At 37.8% G+C, this 18185-nt stretch overlaps 1 protein-coding gene across 1 annotated transcript in view; it reads right to left on the bottom strand.

The window, feature by feature from the left end:
- Positions 1-18185, bottom strand: part of COL5A2 (collagen type V alpha 2 chain) — a 159982-nt gene that overhangs the window by 25904 nt on the left and 115893 nt on the right. The window contains exons 19-33 of the mRNA XM_010370285.2: positions 17231-17329; positions 10500-10544; positions 10289-10387; positions 9006-9059; positions 8670-8777; positions 6980-7033; positions 6533-6631; positions 5942-5995; positions 5132-5230; positions 4970-5023; positions 4825-4878; positions 3254-3307; positions 2421-2474; positions 533-577; positions 114-212 (exon numbers count right to left, since the gene is read on the bottom strand). Coding sequence (XP_010368587.1) covers positions 114-212; positions 533-577; positions 2421-2474; positions 3254-3307; positions 4825-4878; positions 4970-5023; positions 5132-5230; positions 5942-5995; positions 6533-6631; positions 6980-7033; positions 8670-8777; positions 9006-9059; positions 10289-10387; positions 10500-10544; positions 17231-17329 — 1071 coding nt within the window. The remainder of the gene's footprint in view (positions 1-113; positions 213-532; positions 578-2420; positions 2475-3253; positions 3308-4824; positions 4879-4969; positions 5024-5131; positions 5231-5941; positions 5996-6532; positions 6632-6979; positions 7034-8669; positions 8778-9005; positions 9060-10288; positions 10388-10499; positions 10545-17230; positions 17330-18185) is intronic.

Here is an 18185-nt window from a genome sequence, read left to right as displayed (position 1 = left end):
ATATAATCAAATTATCTTTCAAAAACAAGACAAATGCATTCTTGCACCATCATGCGTTTATTGAGCAGTAATTTTAAAGCATTTTAAAACACTGAGATCACTATGACACTTACTTTTGGGCCATCGGGACCATGTCCTCCAGCCATTCCCTTCTCACCAGGGAGTCCAGTTATTCCAGGTTCTCCTCTTTCCCCGGGATTTCCTCGTTCTCCCTAGCACAAAATTGTGATGTCAAATAATCTCAACACTTGATCTAAAAATAATTTAAAATGTTTCTGAGAAATGGCTTCTACTGGTGGAAAATTTAGAAATGAGACATTACTAAATCTCAATTTTATAATTTAGTGATAAGAAACAAACTTCAAGTAAGGATATGCTAGCTTCATAGCACAAAATATTTCTCACAAAATTGATTTTTATCCAGTCAAAGAATTTACAGTTCAAATAAATCCCAGTTTAAGATTTTTAAAGATAGCTTTTAAAACTGAAGCCAGTGGGAAACAAAATTAATCATGAAGATTAAAGTACTTACTCTAGGTCCTAATGGGCCAACTGCTCCAGGATCTCCAGGAACACCCTATAAATACATTTTTTCTTTTTTTTAATGGAACAAGAGCTTTGAGTTTAGGCATTTATCAGAAAACTTTCCAGGTCATACACCTATTTTCTACTAATGTGCCATTAGAAGGCTGCATAAGCCAACAATTTAAAGAAAGAAAAGTACGTATATTTTTATAAATGAGGGAATATTACATGTTTTAGATGAAAACATTTTTCCAAAACACTTTGTATTATACCTGAATGTTTGATTTTTGGCAATGAGAATATGCAAAATACTATTTCACAACGATAGAGTGTTAGTTTTTTAGAGGCAACAAAATCTAAATGTCTTTTTTTTTAACTAATAGAAGATGAAAAAGCTTAAATAAAGAAAAGTTATACAAAAAGGGCTAAAGAGTTTTCTTTTAAATAGAACCAATTCAATTCTACTCAATTTAGTAAATCTTTCTTGAGCCTATAATATGGACAAAGCACTCTACTAGTATTGTGGGTTCAAACTAGTAAAGTCATGTCTACATTAAAAGTTTCAGTTTGTTCTTACACAAAAGAAAATTTGTCAGTTTGAAATTTCTTTCTTTTATGAAGATGATAACTTTATCAAATAGGTCTCCAATCTTATTCTCCGAAATGGACTGTCCTCATTGTGGTCTGATCTCCCTAAAAGCCAAATCTGATCATATTACTCCTTCCTTAAAAGCCCTTCTTTTTTTTGTTGTTTTATTTTGTTTTGTTTTGTGTTTTGAGACGGAGTCTCACTCTATCACCCATGCTAGAGTACAATGGCTTGATCTCGGCTCACCGCACCCTCCACCTCCTGGATTAAAGTGATTCTCCTGCCTTAGCCCGCCAAGTAGCTGGGATTACAGGCATGTGCCACCATGCCCAGGTAATTTTTGTATTTTTAGTAGAGACAGTTGGCCAGGCTGGTCTTGAACTCCTAACGCCAAGTGATTCACCTGCTCTGGTCTCCCAAAGTCCTGGGATTACAGGTGTGAGTCACTGTGCCAGGCCTAAAAACCCTTCCTTAGCTTCCCATTACTCTACTGATAAAGAACAAATTAGAATCAAATTAAAACCCTCCATAATCAGGTCCCTGGTTCACCCCTACAGAGTCCCCTTTCTATTTTCCCCAAATTACATTACCCACTCTGATTTGTAAGCTTGTCTCGTTTCCTGGAGGTTTTTCCTATCTTCCCTCCTTCATCTTTACCATCATTCATCCCTCAGATCTCATACAAGATATTATTTTGTCTGGAAAACCTTTCCTAAACCCCCCAAGTCTTATTCAGGTGCATCTTTTTTGTTTCCATAAGCATAGTACCTCCCCTATCATAGCATTTAGAGCATGATATTATTGTAATTGTCTTATAGTCTCTGAATCCTACTTTACTGTAAGGACAGCAAGGTCCAAATCCATTTTGTTCAGCTGGTTCAGGCCAGTGCTTTGTAGAGCCAAGCACACAGAGTGCTCAGCAAATATTTATTAAATGGTTAAATGAACAAATGAATCACTCAAAGAAAAATAAATAAATCTATGTGCCAGGAAAATGACAGAATAAAATTGTTAGTATTTGTTCATAATTGTTTATATAAAGTGGTTAAGAACACATCTTGGGAAGCAGATGACCTGGGTTCAAATCTATTAATCTTGTGACTTTGGGAAAGTTATCTAACATCTGTATGCCCCATTTTCCTCATCTATAAAATGGAGGTAATGATAGTACCCAGTACACAGGGCTGCTTTGAGAACTCAAAGAGATAATGTATGTAAAGGAAAGCACAACAGAGCCTCACGCATAAAAAGTGATAATTGAGCCAGCGATGTATAGTGTTGCCATTATTATTATTCCAACACTTACTTGATCACCTGGCTTTCCACCTTCTCCAGGAGGCCCTGGAGGACCAGGAAGCCCCTAAAACAAAAGTAAGAAAATAAAATTGTGAATCAATCTGTGAAAGTGCAATAGGCTACCAGTGTTAACAGTTTAACTTTTACAATTCATGGAGTCTCCAAGACTATATTTTCAAGGAAAATATATTGTTCAGACATTTTAAGCAAAAAATATTGTTCAGAAGCATTAAAAATGAACTACCAACAAAATAAACAGCTAGTTAATTTATAGGATTGTATTTTCATCAGTGCAACACTTAGCAAATAAAGAGATAATGTAACAGGAGGTTTTCATATCTGTAGAGTTTTTATGGCTCTGTGAACAACATTTTAGACTGCAAGAATATTATTTAAAGTCAGTCCAGAAAGTTTTTTTTACAAATTATGATCATCCTCCTATTAAATAATGTATGTACTGATATATGTAGATAAATTATGAAAATTTGTTCAATAAAAAATTCTAGTCACTGTGCCAATAAAATTAGATCAGCCTTAAAATGGCTGAATAAACTTTGTTGAGATATCAGAAACATTTTATTCCTGATATCTTTTTATCACTTTTTTGTTATTTTTTATTTGTTTTGTTCATAATTTGCAGGTTTGATTAGTTTTTTTAGAAGTCCATTCCTTTACTCGGAACAAAAATGTTTGATTTATCCAAATGTCTATCCTATCTACTAAAAGAGGGATGACTTTTTGAAAATTGTAGAATTTCAAATCTTCTGACCATATTTTTTTTTCTTTTTAAAAATAGCATTTTAGTTAATGGAAGATGAAATGGAAAACCAAATTAGTGCATACCTGAAAACCTGTGGGGCCCGGAGGTCCTTGTTCTCCTCTTTCACCAGCTAGACCCTAAGTTGTGAAGGAGAAAAAAAAATGTGAATATAGCCAGATCTTTGTCTGCTTCCTCTCTATATGAACCACTAGAAGTACTGATATTTCTTTGTATTTCTTCCAATCACATGTTCTTCTCTTTAGCCAGATAATAAACTAGTATTAGCAGTAAGCAAATGTTATTGTTTGAAGTCTCTGGACGTGAGAAAATATCTTCTAAAGCCAGTGAAGTGACTGATAATATGTATTTATTTTTTGACCCAAACTTAAATGTCTGGAGCCAATTGTAAACTTATGGGAAAATTGGATTGAATATAGGAAAATCCATTACTTTTGTATATCTAATCTAAAAACAAAATATTTTTATTATAGTTTATTTAATATTTAAACTGCCCTACCCCAAAACAAATAAATATGCCAAAATACTTCTGATAAACACTTCATTTTAAATTCCTAAAATGAAAATAGACCTCAAAGAATAAGTATTATTCCTTTTACCACCTAAAAAATACCTTAATTTTTTTTTTGAGACGGAGTCTTGCTCTGCCGCCCAGGCTGGAGTGCAATGGTGTGATCTCAGTTCACTGCAACCTCCGCCTCCCAAGTTCAAGTGATTCTCCCACCTCAGCCTCCTGAGTAGCTAGGATTACAGGCACATGCCACCATGCCTGGCTAATTTTTGTATTTTTAGTAGAGATGGGGTTTCACCATGTTGGCCAGGCTGGTCCTGAACTCCTGGCCTCAGGTAATCCACCCACTTTGGCCTCGCAAAGTGCTGGGATTACAGGCATGAGCCACCATGCCTGGCCTTAAATAAATTTTTATGAGATGCATTATTGAGAGAAGGTAGATAATTAAGTATTTAAATGTTTTAAATAAAATATTTTATAAAATATTTGTTACACACTATTTTCCTCAGTTGATATATTCTTTGACTGTGACATATAAAAACCTTTGCAGTCAGACTTTTAAAGAAGTTTAAAGCAAGAAGATTAATCATGGCCAGGTACAGTGGCTCACGCCTGTAATCCCAACATTTTGGGAGGCCGAGGCAGGCGGACCACGAGGTCAAGAAATCGAGACCATTCTGGATAACACAGTGAAACCCCATCTCTACTAAAAATACAAAAAATTAGCCATGTGTGGTGGCAGGCACCTGTAGTCCCAGCTACTAGGGAGGCTAAGGCAGGAGAATGACTTGAACCCGGGAGGTGGAGCTTGCAGTGAGTCGAGATTGCACCACTGCACTGCAGCCTGGGGACAGAGTCAGTCTCCATTTCAAAAAAAGAGAAAAAAAAAAAGAAAAGAGAAAAGATTCATCATTATATTTAAAAAGGCAGAAGACACTATACCACAGAAATCAAAAGAGAAGGTAAAACAGAAATTCTTCATTCCCATACATTCTTACTCACTTTCCCTGAAACTTATGCATAAGTCTTGAATAAACATCATTGAAAAATGCAGTGTGTTTATATTCTCTCTCTCTCTCTCTCACACACACACACACACACACACACACACACAAAATCACATACCGGTGGGCCCACGGGACCAGAAGGACCAACTTCACCATCTTTTCCAGGAGCTCCCTAGTATCACACACAGATATTTGTGAGGTGAGTCCATGAGAATTTAAATAGTCCTTATATTATTTTTCTTTAGCAGAAAATGTATATTTACCCTCTGCCCAGGAACTCCAGCATTTCCTGCTTCTCCAGGTTTCCCAGGGTCACCCTGAAGAATAAATGAAACTTTTGTAAAATTCCATCAATTTGTCACAAACATACCTCCTCCAAATGAGGATCATAATGAGGTGGCAAACATATTATACACTGTACTCACACTGCTACCTTTGGGGCCTGGAAGACCCATGCTCCCAGGCTGCCCTCTGATTCCTATGGAGCCTGGAGGACCTGGACGGCCATCTTCCCCTGGAGCACCCTATGGAATTGACAGGAGTCATGTAAGTTTCATGTAAGTTTTTCTAAATATGCCATCATCCAAAGTATCACTTGCATTTGCTTACTATGATGTTATATAAATTTTAAATTATCTTGAATTTTCATGTTAAATGATCAGGACAGTTGAACGGGTTTTTTTTAAAAAACACTGAAGTATTTTAAGTAACTAGAAGAGATATTTTATTCTTATTCTAGACATAAGCTTCCTCATCATGTCTCCTGACAATCATATTAATAGGGGAAATCTTTCTTCTTTCATTTACTCTGGTTTGTGGTAATGAAAATTCAGGACTTGTATTTCGTATTGCAGGATAAGGGAAGATCTTAGAATATATAAGTTGTCAAAATTCATACTACTTATCTCTTAAATAAAATTAAAAGAATATCAAAAATGAGAATATTGCTAATAGACAAATTTCACCAGTATTAAAAACTATATCATTTTAACTTTTTCACTGATGTCAGGTAGGGAAGCAATTTCAATCTCAAACATTTATCTTAGTAAAATTTAATCTACATTTTTGTCAACTTGGAAACAGATTCGAAGAATATGCTTCCAGAAGCTGTTTTAAGTATGTCAATATGACCAGCATCCACATAATCAAAAGCATTAACCTCAAATAAATATCATTTAAGTTGCATGTCTAATGAAAAATATTAGTGGTTGTGGACTTCTGTTTAAATTACTTACCAAAGGTCCAAGTTTTCCTTCAGGACCTTGAACACCAGGATTTCCTGTCAAACCCTGAAAATAAAAAAGCAACTGTCAGTTTGTTGCTGACCTGCAGCTGAAGTAAAGATTCTTAAGAGTAAAACTAGTGTTGCTTTTTTGTCAACTGAATAGAATGACAGTTCTGTAAATCAAATAAATTTTTAAGTGATATATTGTTAAAATAAAATTTGTCAGAATTTCTCTGCCAAAATTACTTTACTTGCTATATTGCTATAAAAGTATATTTACAAATATTTATAAATTCTTTACTTGCTAACAAGTAAAGTTATAAAAGTTGACAAACAGGATTTTTTTCTCATGCCAAGTGATAAAGCTATTAATACATACTCCTTTGAGAAAGAGAGACTAGAAGTTACTGTGTTTTCTATATATGATAAAAATAACAAATCAGTATTTTTTAAAATAATGAATTGGATCAAAACCATAAAAACAAAGAAATGTTCTAAACTGTAAAAACAAACTAAATTTAAAAACAAACAAAAACCCTTTCAATGCATGCTCAGGAGCACTTCTCCCCACTGATGTAGCAAACACTTGCTACATTCTTACCCGAGCACCTGGAAGCCCAGGTTCGCCTGGACGTCCTGGATCCCCCTGGCTTCCTTTGGGTCCTGAAGAACCTACAGGACCCCGTTCTCCTTGAGCACCCTGTACCGAGGCAAAGCAGATGCATGAAGAAAAACAGTATAGAAAAACAAAAGCAAGCCGAAGTAAAATTACTGTTTTACAAATCAAGGCACTAATATAACATCCAAATCAAGGAACTAATATAACATGCAAAATTTTGTCACCACATTCCTCCAACTAGCATCCTTCTCCCCTATGCCTCTTAATACAGAAATTACACAAGAGAGAATTGGGGTTAGGCCTGATATTTGTATCCATCTCCTTTCTGGATCTGAGCCCATGCAGGTCATAGCTAGATCACTGTGCTGAAAAATGGCATCTTCTGGAGCACCCCCCACGTAAGTATCAACATTGACAGGGCAACCTCACCTTTGGCCCAGGTAAACCATCAGAGCCTGGAAAACCACGATTGCCAGGAGCACCCTACAAATGACCAAAATGTGATTCTTAATTGCCATTGATATTTTTGCATATGTAATGAATAGATGAGTTTTATTTTTAGTACTATAAAGTTTTAGGAGCCATGTTCAAGCCAACATGGCTATAGGTATGTATGAGAAAAATCTGACTCAGTGGAAAAAATTTAAAATTTTGAAGAATAGATAAGTACTGAGCCAAATAATTCTTCAAATCAAGAAATATTCTGCACTTTGGGAGGCCAAGGCAGGCAGATCACCTGAGGTCAGGAGTTCAAGACCAGCCTGGCCAACATGGCGAAAACCTGTCTCTACTAAAAATACAAAAATTAGCTGGGTATAGTGGCAGGTACCTGTATCCCAGCTACTCAAGAGGCTGAGGCACAAGAATTTCTTGAACCTGGGAGGCAGAGGTTGTAGTGAGCCAAGATGGTGCCACTGCACTCCAGCCTGGGCAACAGAGCAAGACTCTGTCAGAAAAAAAAAAAAAAAAGGAAGGAAGGAAGGAAATATTCTAACGATTCATTGTAAAATTAAACAGAGAAAGCATAGCTAGAGATGAGAGGCAAAGGTACCATCTATAGCAATTAAAATGTCAACAATAACATTCATTAATGAGATTTTTGTGAAACCCTTTGCATTCTCCAAAGCTCTAGATAAATGTGAGATTATTGTTCTTCTTTTCAGACCTGTCTCACTATGCTCCAGTCACAGCTACCTCTTCTGGTCTTTAAAATCACCAGGTCCTTTCTGCCCTTCTAGCTTTGCATTTGCTTTTTCCTCTGCTAAGAATGTTCTTTCTTCCAAGTTTTCTACTGGCTTAAAGTCATCTTCAGGTCTCAGCTAAAATGCTATCTTCTCAGAGGATCCTATTTCCTAACCACCGAATCTATCATTACAACACTGACATACATATGTAGTTACTCTCCAACATGTCACGCCTTTATTTGGTGTGTGTATGGCACTTTTTAAAGTGTGTACATACATTTTTATTTACCTGTTGACTTGTTTATTGTTTACCTCTCCACTAAAATAAACAACTATTTACTAGTCTCCACATGAGGACTAGGACCATAGCCTTCTTGTTCACTGATACAATTCCAAGCACAGATGGCTCAAATTGGCATAGAGTAGTGATATAACCAATATTAGTTGAATAAATGGATAATGATTAGTCAGTTGTCTCTTTTTTTTTTTTTTTTTTTTGAGACGGAGTCTTGCTCTGTCGCCCAGGCTGGAGTGCAGTGGCGCAATCTTGGCTCACTGCAAGCTCCGCCCCCTGGGTTCACGCTATTCTCCTGCCTCAGCCTCCCGAGTAGCTGGGTCTACAGGCGCCGGCCACCACACTGGGCTCATTTTTTGTGTTTTTAGTAGAGACGGGGTTTCACCGTGTTAGCCAGGATGGTCTTGATCTCCTGACCTCGTGATCTGCCCGCCTCAGCCTCCCAAAGTGCTGGGATTACAGGCGTGAGCCATTGCGCCCGGCCATTAGTTGGCTCTTTCTATTTGCACATAACTGTACTGAACTGTGCAAGGAACCTGCAAGCATTTTTCTGAACTCCTCTAGTTTTCCTTACTATTCTTAGACTTACTCAAATAATTCCCCCACAACTATAAGAATGTGTTGTATTATTCAAATTTACCCTTTCTCCCACTGGCCCTGGAGGACCAACCGTTCCTGGGTCACCTCTGGGACCTCTTTTGCCTTCTTCACCGGGTGGGCCTATCGGGCCCTGAATACCATGTGGCCCCTGTTAAAAACAGAAGGATAGTTACCAGAAAGACCCATTCAACCAGTGAATTATAGTTGGAAGTCTCCTTTAACGAAGTCAGTCACAAATTTTAAAGTATATGGAATGATGAGATATTTTCATCTCAAGCTATTATAATTCTCATTATTATTTTAAACCCTTGAGCATTTTGAGCTGTACACTTCTAGACAATACTATGTTCTTCTTATTAAAACAATGAAACCTTACTGGTTCCCCTTTTGGGCCAGCTTCTCCTTTGAAACCTGGAACTCCTGGATCACCCTGAAAAAAATATATTGATATTTGTAAGAACCAGGACATTTAGCTAATCCAATCTGCTCAAATTAGTTATAGTAAATGGGTTTTAAAAATTCTCTCCAGTTGAGTCTGCTTTGCATCAGTAGTATAATATAACCATTTTTAAATGAATGTATGTGGATATGTTAATATGTGTAAATTTTTATAAAATTCAGTATAATTTGGTAGCTGCTTATTTAATTTATAGTGGTCTTTAAGATATTTATTTTTTAAATTATGTTTTTTATCATGTGTAGTAGAATAAATAGAATTATTGAGTTATTATTCAAATTTGAAAATTAAAATTGGAACTATCAATAACTTCTATAGATAAATATATTTAGGCTGTATTTTAGGATGTGAAACTGTTTACCCAGAATCAAAATAATTTTATATTTATGCTATATTTATTGAGAATTTAGCAACTTCAAATAGGGCATTTCACTCTTGGAGTGTTCGAGGGTTTTTCTGTAGGTGTATCTTTAAATACCAACTGTAATTTAGGTTGTAAGAACCGGATTGCAAAATTCAGAACTTGGTAAAATCAAATGTGACACTAGCAACATTCATGTTTTAATAAATCTGTCACCAGCACTTAAAGAGAATTTATCAGCACGACCACATTACTTGGAACAGAATTGAAAATATTTGTTTAAATATTTATTTTTATACATCAAGCTAAAAGCTATTAAGTACAACTTCTCAGTTGCTTTATTATGGGTTCATCAAAATATTTTTCTAATAAATAATTTCTGTAAAATATTAAAACATTCAATCTGACATTCAGTCTGATTAATATATTTTAATCACTCTTTAAGAATAACTCAAGAAATAGTTGCTGAACCAATTTTTAGCCAAATTGTCATTATAAATTCCTATTGAAGCTCCATACTTCCTCACACTGGCTTGCATAATATTTTTATAATATTTATTATTCAATTACTCATAAAAGTCTATGAGGTGAACCATAAAGTTATAACCTTATTATTTTAAATAAAAGAACACTAAAATTTAACATAATGCAATAATGTTCCCACTTAGAATTTAAACATCTACATTGTACCACAACATTTGGCTTTCACAAAGACTCCCATCTTCCCTCATTTGGATAAGTCATGTTATTTATGTTTCATTGCATCACATTACATGTTATTACTCTTGGTGCTCTTAGTTAGATTACACTAAAGGATGATAGTTCTTTCAAAGGTCATTACCGGTTGGCCTCGAATTCCCTGAGGACCAGTGCTACCCTGAGGTCCTGGAGATCCAGGAGGTCCTGCCGAGCCAGGAGGACCAGAGGTACCTGGAGAGCCCTATTGAACAGCAAGAGTGATGTGATAAGTAGAGACACAGGTAACAGTCTGGGGCCAATGTCTAAAGAATCATGTCCATTTGAGCTTCACATGGCATAAATGCATTACTCACCGTTGGGCCTTTGGCACCAGGAGTACCATCAGTTCCTATTGCACCCTAAAAGGTACATTAAAAGTATATAATGAAATATTAAGCAATATCTAGATACAAATGTGGTAGTATACAGATGTCCAGCCATCTTCAAAAAGGAAGTAGAAGCATTTTTTAAACATCAACCACCATTATATCATAAAAATTACTTTTTTGACTAATTCTCTTTTACATAAAATAGGTAAAACTTACAGAGTTGACAACGGAAATACATTTTTTCACAGTTGTAAGCACTCATTCAGAATTCAGAGAATATATTAAATTTTATAATTCAAAATAGCTAGAAAAAGAGGACTGAAAATGTTCCCAACACATAGAAGTGATATATGCTCAATGGGATGGATATCTTAAATACCCTGACTTGATTTTTACACATCTTAGGCATATAACAAAACATTACAGGTATCCCCCTAAATATGTATAAATGTTATGTATCAATAAAAAAAAATAGGTTGGAGAGGGCAGAGCAAGACGGCCGAATAGGAACAGCTCCAGTCTCCAACTCCCGGCACGAGCAACACAGAAGACCAGTGATTTCTGCATTTTCAACTGAGGTACTGGGGTCATCTCACTGGGGAGTGCCAGACAATTGGTGCTGGTCAGCTGCTGCAGCCCGACCAGCGAGAGCTGAAGCAGGGCGAGGCATTGCCTCACCTGGGAAGCGCAAGGGGAAGGGAATCCCTTTTCCTAGCCAGGCGAACTGAGACACACAACACCTGGAAAATCGGGTAATTCCCACCCCAATACTGCGATTTAAGCAAACGGGCACACCAGGACATTATACCCACACCTGGCCGGGAGGGTACCACGGCCACGGAGCCTCCCTCATTGCTAGCACAGCAGTCTGCGCTCTAACTGCAAGGCAGCAGCGAGGCTGGGGGAGGGGCGCCTGCCATTGCTGAGGCTTAAGTAGGTAAACAAAGCCGCTGGGAAGCTCGAATTGGGTGGAGCTCACAGCAGCTCAAGGAATCCTGCCTGTCTCTGTAGACTCCACCTCTGGGGACAGGGCAGAGCTAAAAAAACAACAGGGGAAGCAGCAGAGGCCTGTGCAGACCCAAACGACTCTGTCTGACAGCTTTAGAGAGCAGTGGATCTCCCAACACGGAGGTTGAGATCTGAGAACAGACAGACTGCCTGCTCAAGTGGGTCCCTGACCCCTGAGTAGCCTAACTGGGAGACATCCCCTACTAGGGGCAGTCTGACACCCCACACCTCACAGGGTGGAGTACACCCCTGAGAGGAAGCTTCCAAAGTAAGAATCAGACAGGTACACTCACTGTTCAGCAATATTCTATCTTCTGCAACCTCTGCTGCTGATACCCAGGCAAACAGGGTCTGGAGTGGACCTCAAGCAATCTCCAACAGACCTACAGCTGAGGGTCCTGACTTCAGAAGGAAAACTATCAAACAGGAAGAACACCTATACCAAAACCCCATCAGTACATCACCATCATCAAAGACCAGAGGCAGATAAAACCACAAAGATGGGGAAGAAGCAGGGCAGAAAAGCTGGAAACTCAAAAAATTAGAGCGCATCTCCCCCTGCAAAGGAGCGCAGCTCATCGCCAGCAACGGATCAAAGCTGGTCAGAGAATGACTTTCACGAGATGAGAGAAGAAGGCTTCAGTCCATCAAACTTCTCAGAGCTAAAGGAGGAATTACGTACCCAGCACAAAGAAACTGAAAATCTTGAAAAAAGAGTGGAAGAATTGATAGCTACAATAATTAATGCAGAGGTCATAGATGAAATGACAGAGATGAAAACCATTACACGAGAAATACGTGACAAATCCACAAGCTTCAGTAACCGACTTGATCAACTGGAAGAAAGAGTATCAGCGATTGAGGATCAAATGAATGAAATGAAGCAAGAAGAGAAACCAAAAGAAAAAAGAAGAAAAAGAAATGAACAAAGCCTGCAAGAAGTATGGGATTATGTAAAAAGACCAAATCTACGTCTGATTGGGGTGCCTGAAAGTGAGGGGGAAAATGGAACCAAGTTGGAAAACACTCTTCAGGATATCATCCAGGAGAACTTCCCCAACCTAGTAGGGCAGGCCAACATTCAAATTCAGGAAATACAGAGAACACCACAAAGATACTCCTCAAGAAGAGCAACTCCAAGACACATAATTGCCAGATTCACCAAAGTTGAAATGAAGGAAAAAATCTTAAGGGCAGCCAGAGAGAAAGGTCGGGTTAACCACAAAGGGAAGCCCATCAGACTAACAGCAGACCTCTCGGCAGAAACTCTACAAGCCAGAAGAGAGTGGGGGCCAATATTCAACATTCTTAAAGAAAAGAATTTTAAACCCAGAATTTCATATCCAGCCAAACTAAGTTTCATAAGTGAAGGAGAAATAAAATCCTTTACAGATCAGCAAATGCTTAGAGATTTTGCCACCACCAGGCCTGCCTTACAAGAGACCCTGAAGGAAGCCCTAAACATGGAAAGGAACAACCGGTACCAGCCATTGCAAAAACATGCCAAAATGTAAAGACCATCGAGGCTAGGAAGAAACTGCATCAACTAACGAGCAAAAAAAACCAGTTAATATCATAATGGCAGGATCAAGTTCACACATAACAATATTAACCTTAAATGTAAATGGACTAAATGCTCCAATTAAAAGACACAGACTGGCAAACTGGATAAAGAGTCAAGACCCATCAGTCTGCTGTATTCAGGAGACACATCTCACATGCAGAGACATACATAGGCTCAAAATAAAGGGATGGAGGAAGATCTACCAAGCAAATGGAGAACAAAAAAAAGCAGGGGTTGCAATCCTAGTCTCTGATAAAATAGACTTTAAACCATCAAAGATCAAAAGAGACAAAGAAGGCCATTACATAATGGTAAAGGGATCAATTCAACAGGAAGAGCTAACTCTCCTAAATATATATGCACCCAATACAGGAGCACCCAAATTCATAAAGCAAGTCCTTAGAGACTTACAAAGAGACTTAGACTCCCATACAATAATAATGGGAGACTTCAACACTCCACTGTCAACATTAGACAGATCAACGAGACAGAAAGTTAACAAGGATATCCAGGAATTGAACTCATCTCTGCACCAAGCAGACCTAATAGACATCTATAGAACTCTCCACCCCAAATCAACAGAATATACATTCTTCTCAGCACCACATCGCACTTATTCCAAAATTGACCACATAATTGGAAGTAAAGCACTCCTTAGCAAATGTAAAAGAACAGAAATTCTAACAAACTGTCTCTCAGACCACAGTGCAATCAAACTAGAACTCAGGACTAAGAAACTCAATCAAAACCGCTCAACTACATGGAAACTGAACAACCTGCTCCTGAATGACTACTGGGTACATAACGAAATGAAGGCAGAAATAAAGATGTTCTTTGAAACCAATGAGAACAAAGATACAACATACCAGAATCTCTGGGACACATTTAAAGCAGTGTGTAGAGGGAAATTTATAGCACTAAATGCCCACAAGAGAAAGCTGGAAAGATCTAAAATTGACACTCTAACATCACAATTAAAAGAACTGGAGAAGCAAGAGCAAACACATTCAAAAGCTAGCAGAAGGCAAGAAATAACTAAGATCAGAGCAGAACTGAAGGAGATAGAGACACAAAAAACCCTCCAAAAAATCAATGAATCCAGGAGTTGGTTTTTTGAAAAGATCAACAAAATTGACAGACCGCTAGCAAGACTAATAAAAAAGAAAAGAGAGAAGAATCAAATAGATGCAATAAAAAATGATAAAGGGGATATCACCACCGACCCCACAGAAATACAAACTACCATCAGAGAATACTATAAACACCTCTACGCAAATAAACTAGAAAATCTAGAAAAAATGGATAATTTCCTGGACACTTACACTCTCCCAAGACTAAACCAGGAAGAAGTTGAATCCCTGAACAGACCAATAGCAGGCTCTGAAATTGAGGCAATAATTAATAGCCTACCCACCAAAAAAAGTCCAGGACCAGATGGATTCACAGCTGAATTCTACCAGAGGTACAAAGAGGAGCTGGTACCATTCCTTCTGAAACTATTCCATTCAATTGAAAAAGAGGGAATCCTCCCTAACTCATTTTATGAGGCCAACATCATCTTGATACCAAAGCCTGGCAGAGACACAACAAAAAAAGAAAATTTTAGGCCAATATCCCTGATGAACATCGATGCAAAAATCCTCAATAAAATACTGGCAAACCGGATTCAGCAGCACATCAAAAAGCTATCCACCATGATCAAGTGGGCTTCATCCCTGGGATGCAAGGCTGGTTCAACATTCGCAAATCAATAAACGTAATCCAGCATATAAACAGAACCAAAGTCAAGAACCACATGATTATCTCAATAGATGCAGAAAAGGGTTTTGACAAAATTCAACAGCCCTTCATGCTAAAAACGCTCAATAAATTCGGTATTGATGGAACGTACCTCAAAATAATAAGAGCTATTTATGACAAACCCACAGCCAATATCATACTGAATGGGCAAAAACTGGAAAAATTCCCTTTGAAAATTGGCACAAGACAGGGATGCCCTCTCTCACCACTCCTATTCAACATAGTGTTGGAAGTTCTGGCTAGGGCAATCAGGTAAGAGAAAGAAATCAAGGGTATCCAGTTAGGAAAAGAAGAAGTTAAATTGTCCCTGTTTGCAGATGACATGATTGTATATTTAGAAAACCCCATTGTCTCAGCCCAAAATCTCCTTAAGCTGATAAGCAACTGCAGCAAAGTCTCAGGACACAAAATCAATGTGCAAAAATCACAAGCATTCTTATACACCAGTAACAGACAAACAGGAGCCAAATCATGAATGAACTTCCATTCACAATTGCTTCAAAGAGAATAAAATACCTAGGAATCCAACTTACAAGGGATGTCAAGGACCTCTTCAAGGAGAACTACAAACCACTGCTCAGTGAAATCAAAGAGGACACTAACAAATGGAAGAACATACCATGCTCATGGATAGGAAGAATCAATATCATGAAAATGGCCATACTGCTCAAGGTTATTTATAGATTCAATGCCATCCCCATCAAGGTACCAATGAGTTTCTTCACAGAACTGGAAAAAATGGCTTTAAAGTTCATATGGAACCAAAAAAGAGCCCGCATTGCCAAGACAATCCTAAGTCAAAAGAACAAAGCTGGAGGCATCACGCTACCTGACTTCAAACTATACTACAAGGCTACAGTAACCAAAACAGCATGGTACTGGTACCAAAACAGAGATATAGACCAATGGAACAGAACAGAGTCCTCAGAAATAATACCACACATCTACAGCCATCTGATCTTTGACAAATCTGAGAGAAACAAGAAATGGGGAAAGGACTCCCTGTTTAATAAAGGTGCTGGGAAAATTGGCTAGCCATAAGTAGAAAGCTGAAACTGGATCCTTTCCTTACTCCTTATACGAAAATTAATTCAAGATGGATTAGAGACTTAAATGTTAGACCTAATACCATAAAAACCCTAGAAGAAAACCTAGGTAGTACCATTGAGGACATAGGCATGGGCAAGGACTTCATGTCTAAAACACCAAAAGCAACGGCAGCAAAAGCCAAAATTGACAAATGGGATCTAATTAAACTAAAGAGCTTCTGCACAGCAAAAGAAACTATCATCAGAGTGAACAGGCAACCTACAGAATGGGAGAAAATTTTTGCAATCTACTCATCTGACAAAGGGCTAGTATCCAGAATCTACAAAGAACTCAAACAAATTTACAAGAAAAAAACAACCCCATCAAAAAGTGGGCAAAGGATATGAACAGACATTTCTCAAAAGAAGACATTCATACAGCCAACAGACACATGAAAAAATGCTCATCATCACTGGCCATCAGAGAAATCCAAATCAAAACCACAATGAGATACCATCTCACACCAGTTAGAATGGCAATCATTAAAAAGTCAGGAAACAACAGGTGCTGGAGAGGATGTGGAGAAATAGGAACACTTTTACACTGTTGGTGGGATTGTAAACTAGTTCAACCATTATGGAAAACAGTATGGTGATTCCTCAAGGATCTAGAACTAGATGTACCATATGACCCAGCCATCCCACTACTGGGTATATACCCAAAGGATTATAAATCATGCTCCTATAAAGACATATGCACACATATGTTTATTGCGGCACTATTCACAATAGCAAAGACTTGGAATCAACCCAAATGTCCATCTGTGACAGACTGGATTAAGAAAATGTGGCACATATACACCATGGATTATGCAGCCATAAAAAAGGATGAGTTTGCGTCCTTTGTAGGGACATGGATGCAGCTGGAAACCATCATTCTTAGCAAACTATCACAAGAACGGAAAACCAAACACCACATGTTCTCACTCATAGGTGGGAACTGAACAATGAGATCACTTGGACTTGGGAAGGGGAACATCACACACCAGGGCCTATCATGGGGAGGGGGGAGGGGGGAGGGATTGCACTGGGAGTTATACCTGATATAAATGATGAATTGATGGGTGCTGACGAGTTGATGGGTGCAGCACACCAACATGGCACAATTATACATATGTAACAAACCTGCACATTATGCACATGTATCCTAGAACTTAAAGTATAATAATAATAAAAAAAAAAAGGTTGAATTTGTTCTGATGTTACAAGAAATGTCCAGCTCTCTGGGCTGGTTCTTAGATACGCCACAAACTTACAGGAAGACCTGGAGAGCCAACTGGACCTGGGGGCCCAGTTTCACCTCTCTGCCCCTGAGGACCTTCAGGGCCTCGCGCCCCTGTAGGACCTGCTTCTCCCTAAAAGGGTGCAAAGGGAAATGTTAATTTAAGAAGAATACAAGAGTGACATTGTACAAAGTTGACTGCTTATTTGGAATTTTACATTTGAAACCCAAATATTTAAAGAGGCCAAGGAGGATTACAAGAGATATGTGCCCAACCAAGCTTAAGGAGTGTACTCACTTTCCCATTTCCTTCTTAAGGGATGATGCTAGTGGCCTCTTCACTAGGAATATTCTCCATATCCAATCTCCAGTTAGAGAAGCCCTACACCAGGGTTAGCTTAAGTTCCCTCTCCTCTGAACCTCCACAAAATCTGGACTTTTTCTTACCACATCTGTCAGAATTTATACTTATTACATATTAAACAGTTAAGATAATCTAAGTTCATAAAGAAAAACTAGAAACAGACCTACACCTCATGCACATCGAGTTACTCAAAGAATAAGATATTCTTAAATTTTTGTTATTTAAGATATTTATCAAAGAATAGATATTCTTAAATCTGCATGGTTTACTTTTAATATGTTCTTCCATAAATACTCAGGTTATTCAAGCCCATTTCTGTATAAATAGTGTATACATTCAGACTCTTCAACACAAATCAAATGAGGGAGAAAAACTGACCAACCCACTGTGTTTAAAGGGGTTGTTTCTGTTCAATGTAAAGCTAGACATTTCAAGCCTAGCAATTTACTACACAATTAAAGCTTCATGCAATCGTTAGAGGATAAATCATATTATTTTCCAATTTTTATAAAGCAACCTAATATCAGCTAAAATGTGCTGCAAGATTCAGACAATAGTTTTCCAAATGTGTGAGACTCACTGTAAAAAGTCTACATAAAATTTCATACCATCATTACAGAACACG

This window comes from Rhinopithecus roxellana, chromosome 14 (assembly GCF_007565055.1).
Source record: "Rhinopithecus roxellana isolate Shanxi Qingling chromosome 14, ASM756505v1, whole genome shotgun sequence".
Lineage (NCBI taxonomy): Eukaryota > Metazoa > Chordata > Mammalia > Primates > Cercopithecidae > Rhinopithecus > Rhinopithecus roxellana.
Note: the sequence above shows the minus strand (reverse complement) of the source record. Positions and strands in the feature narration are given on the sequence as shown.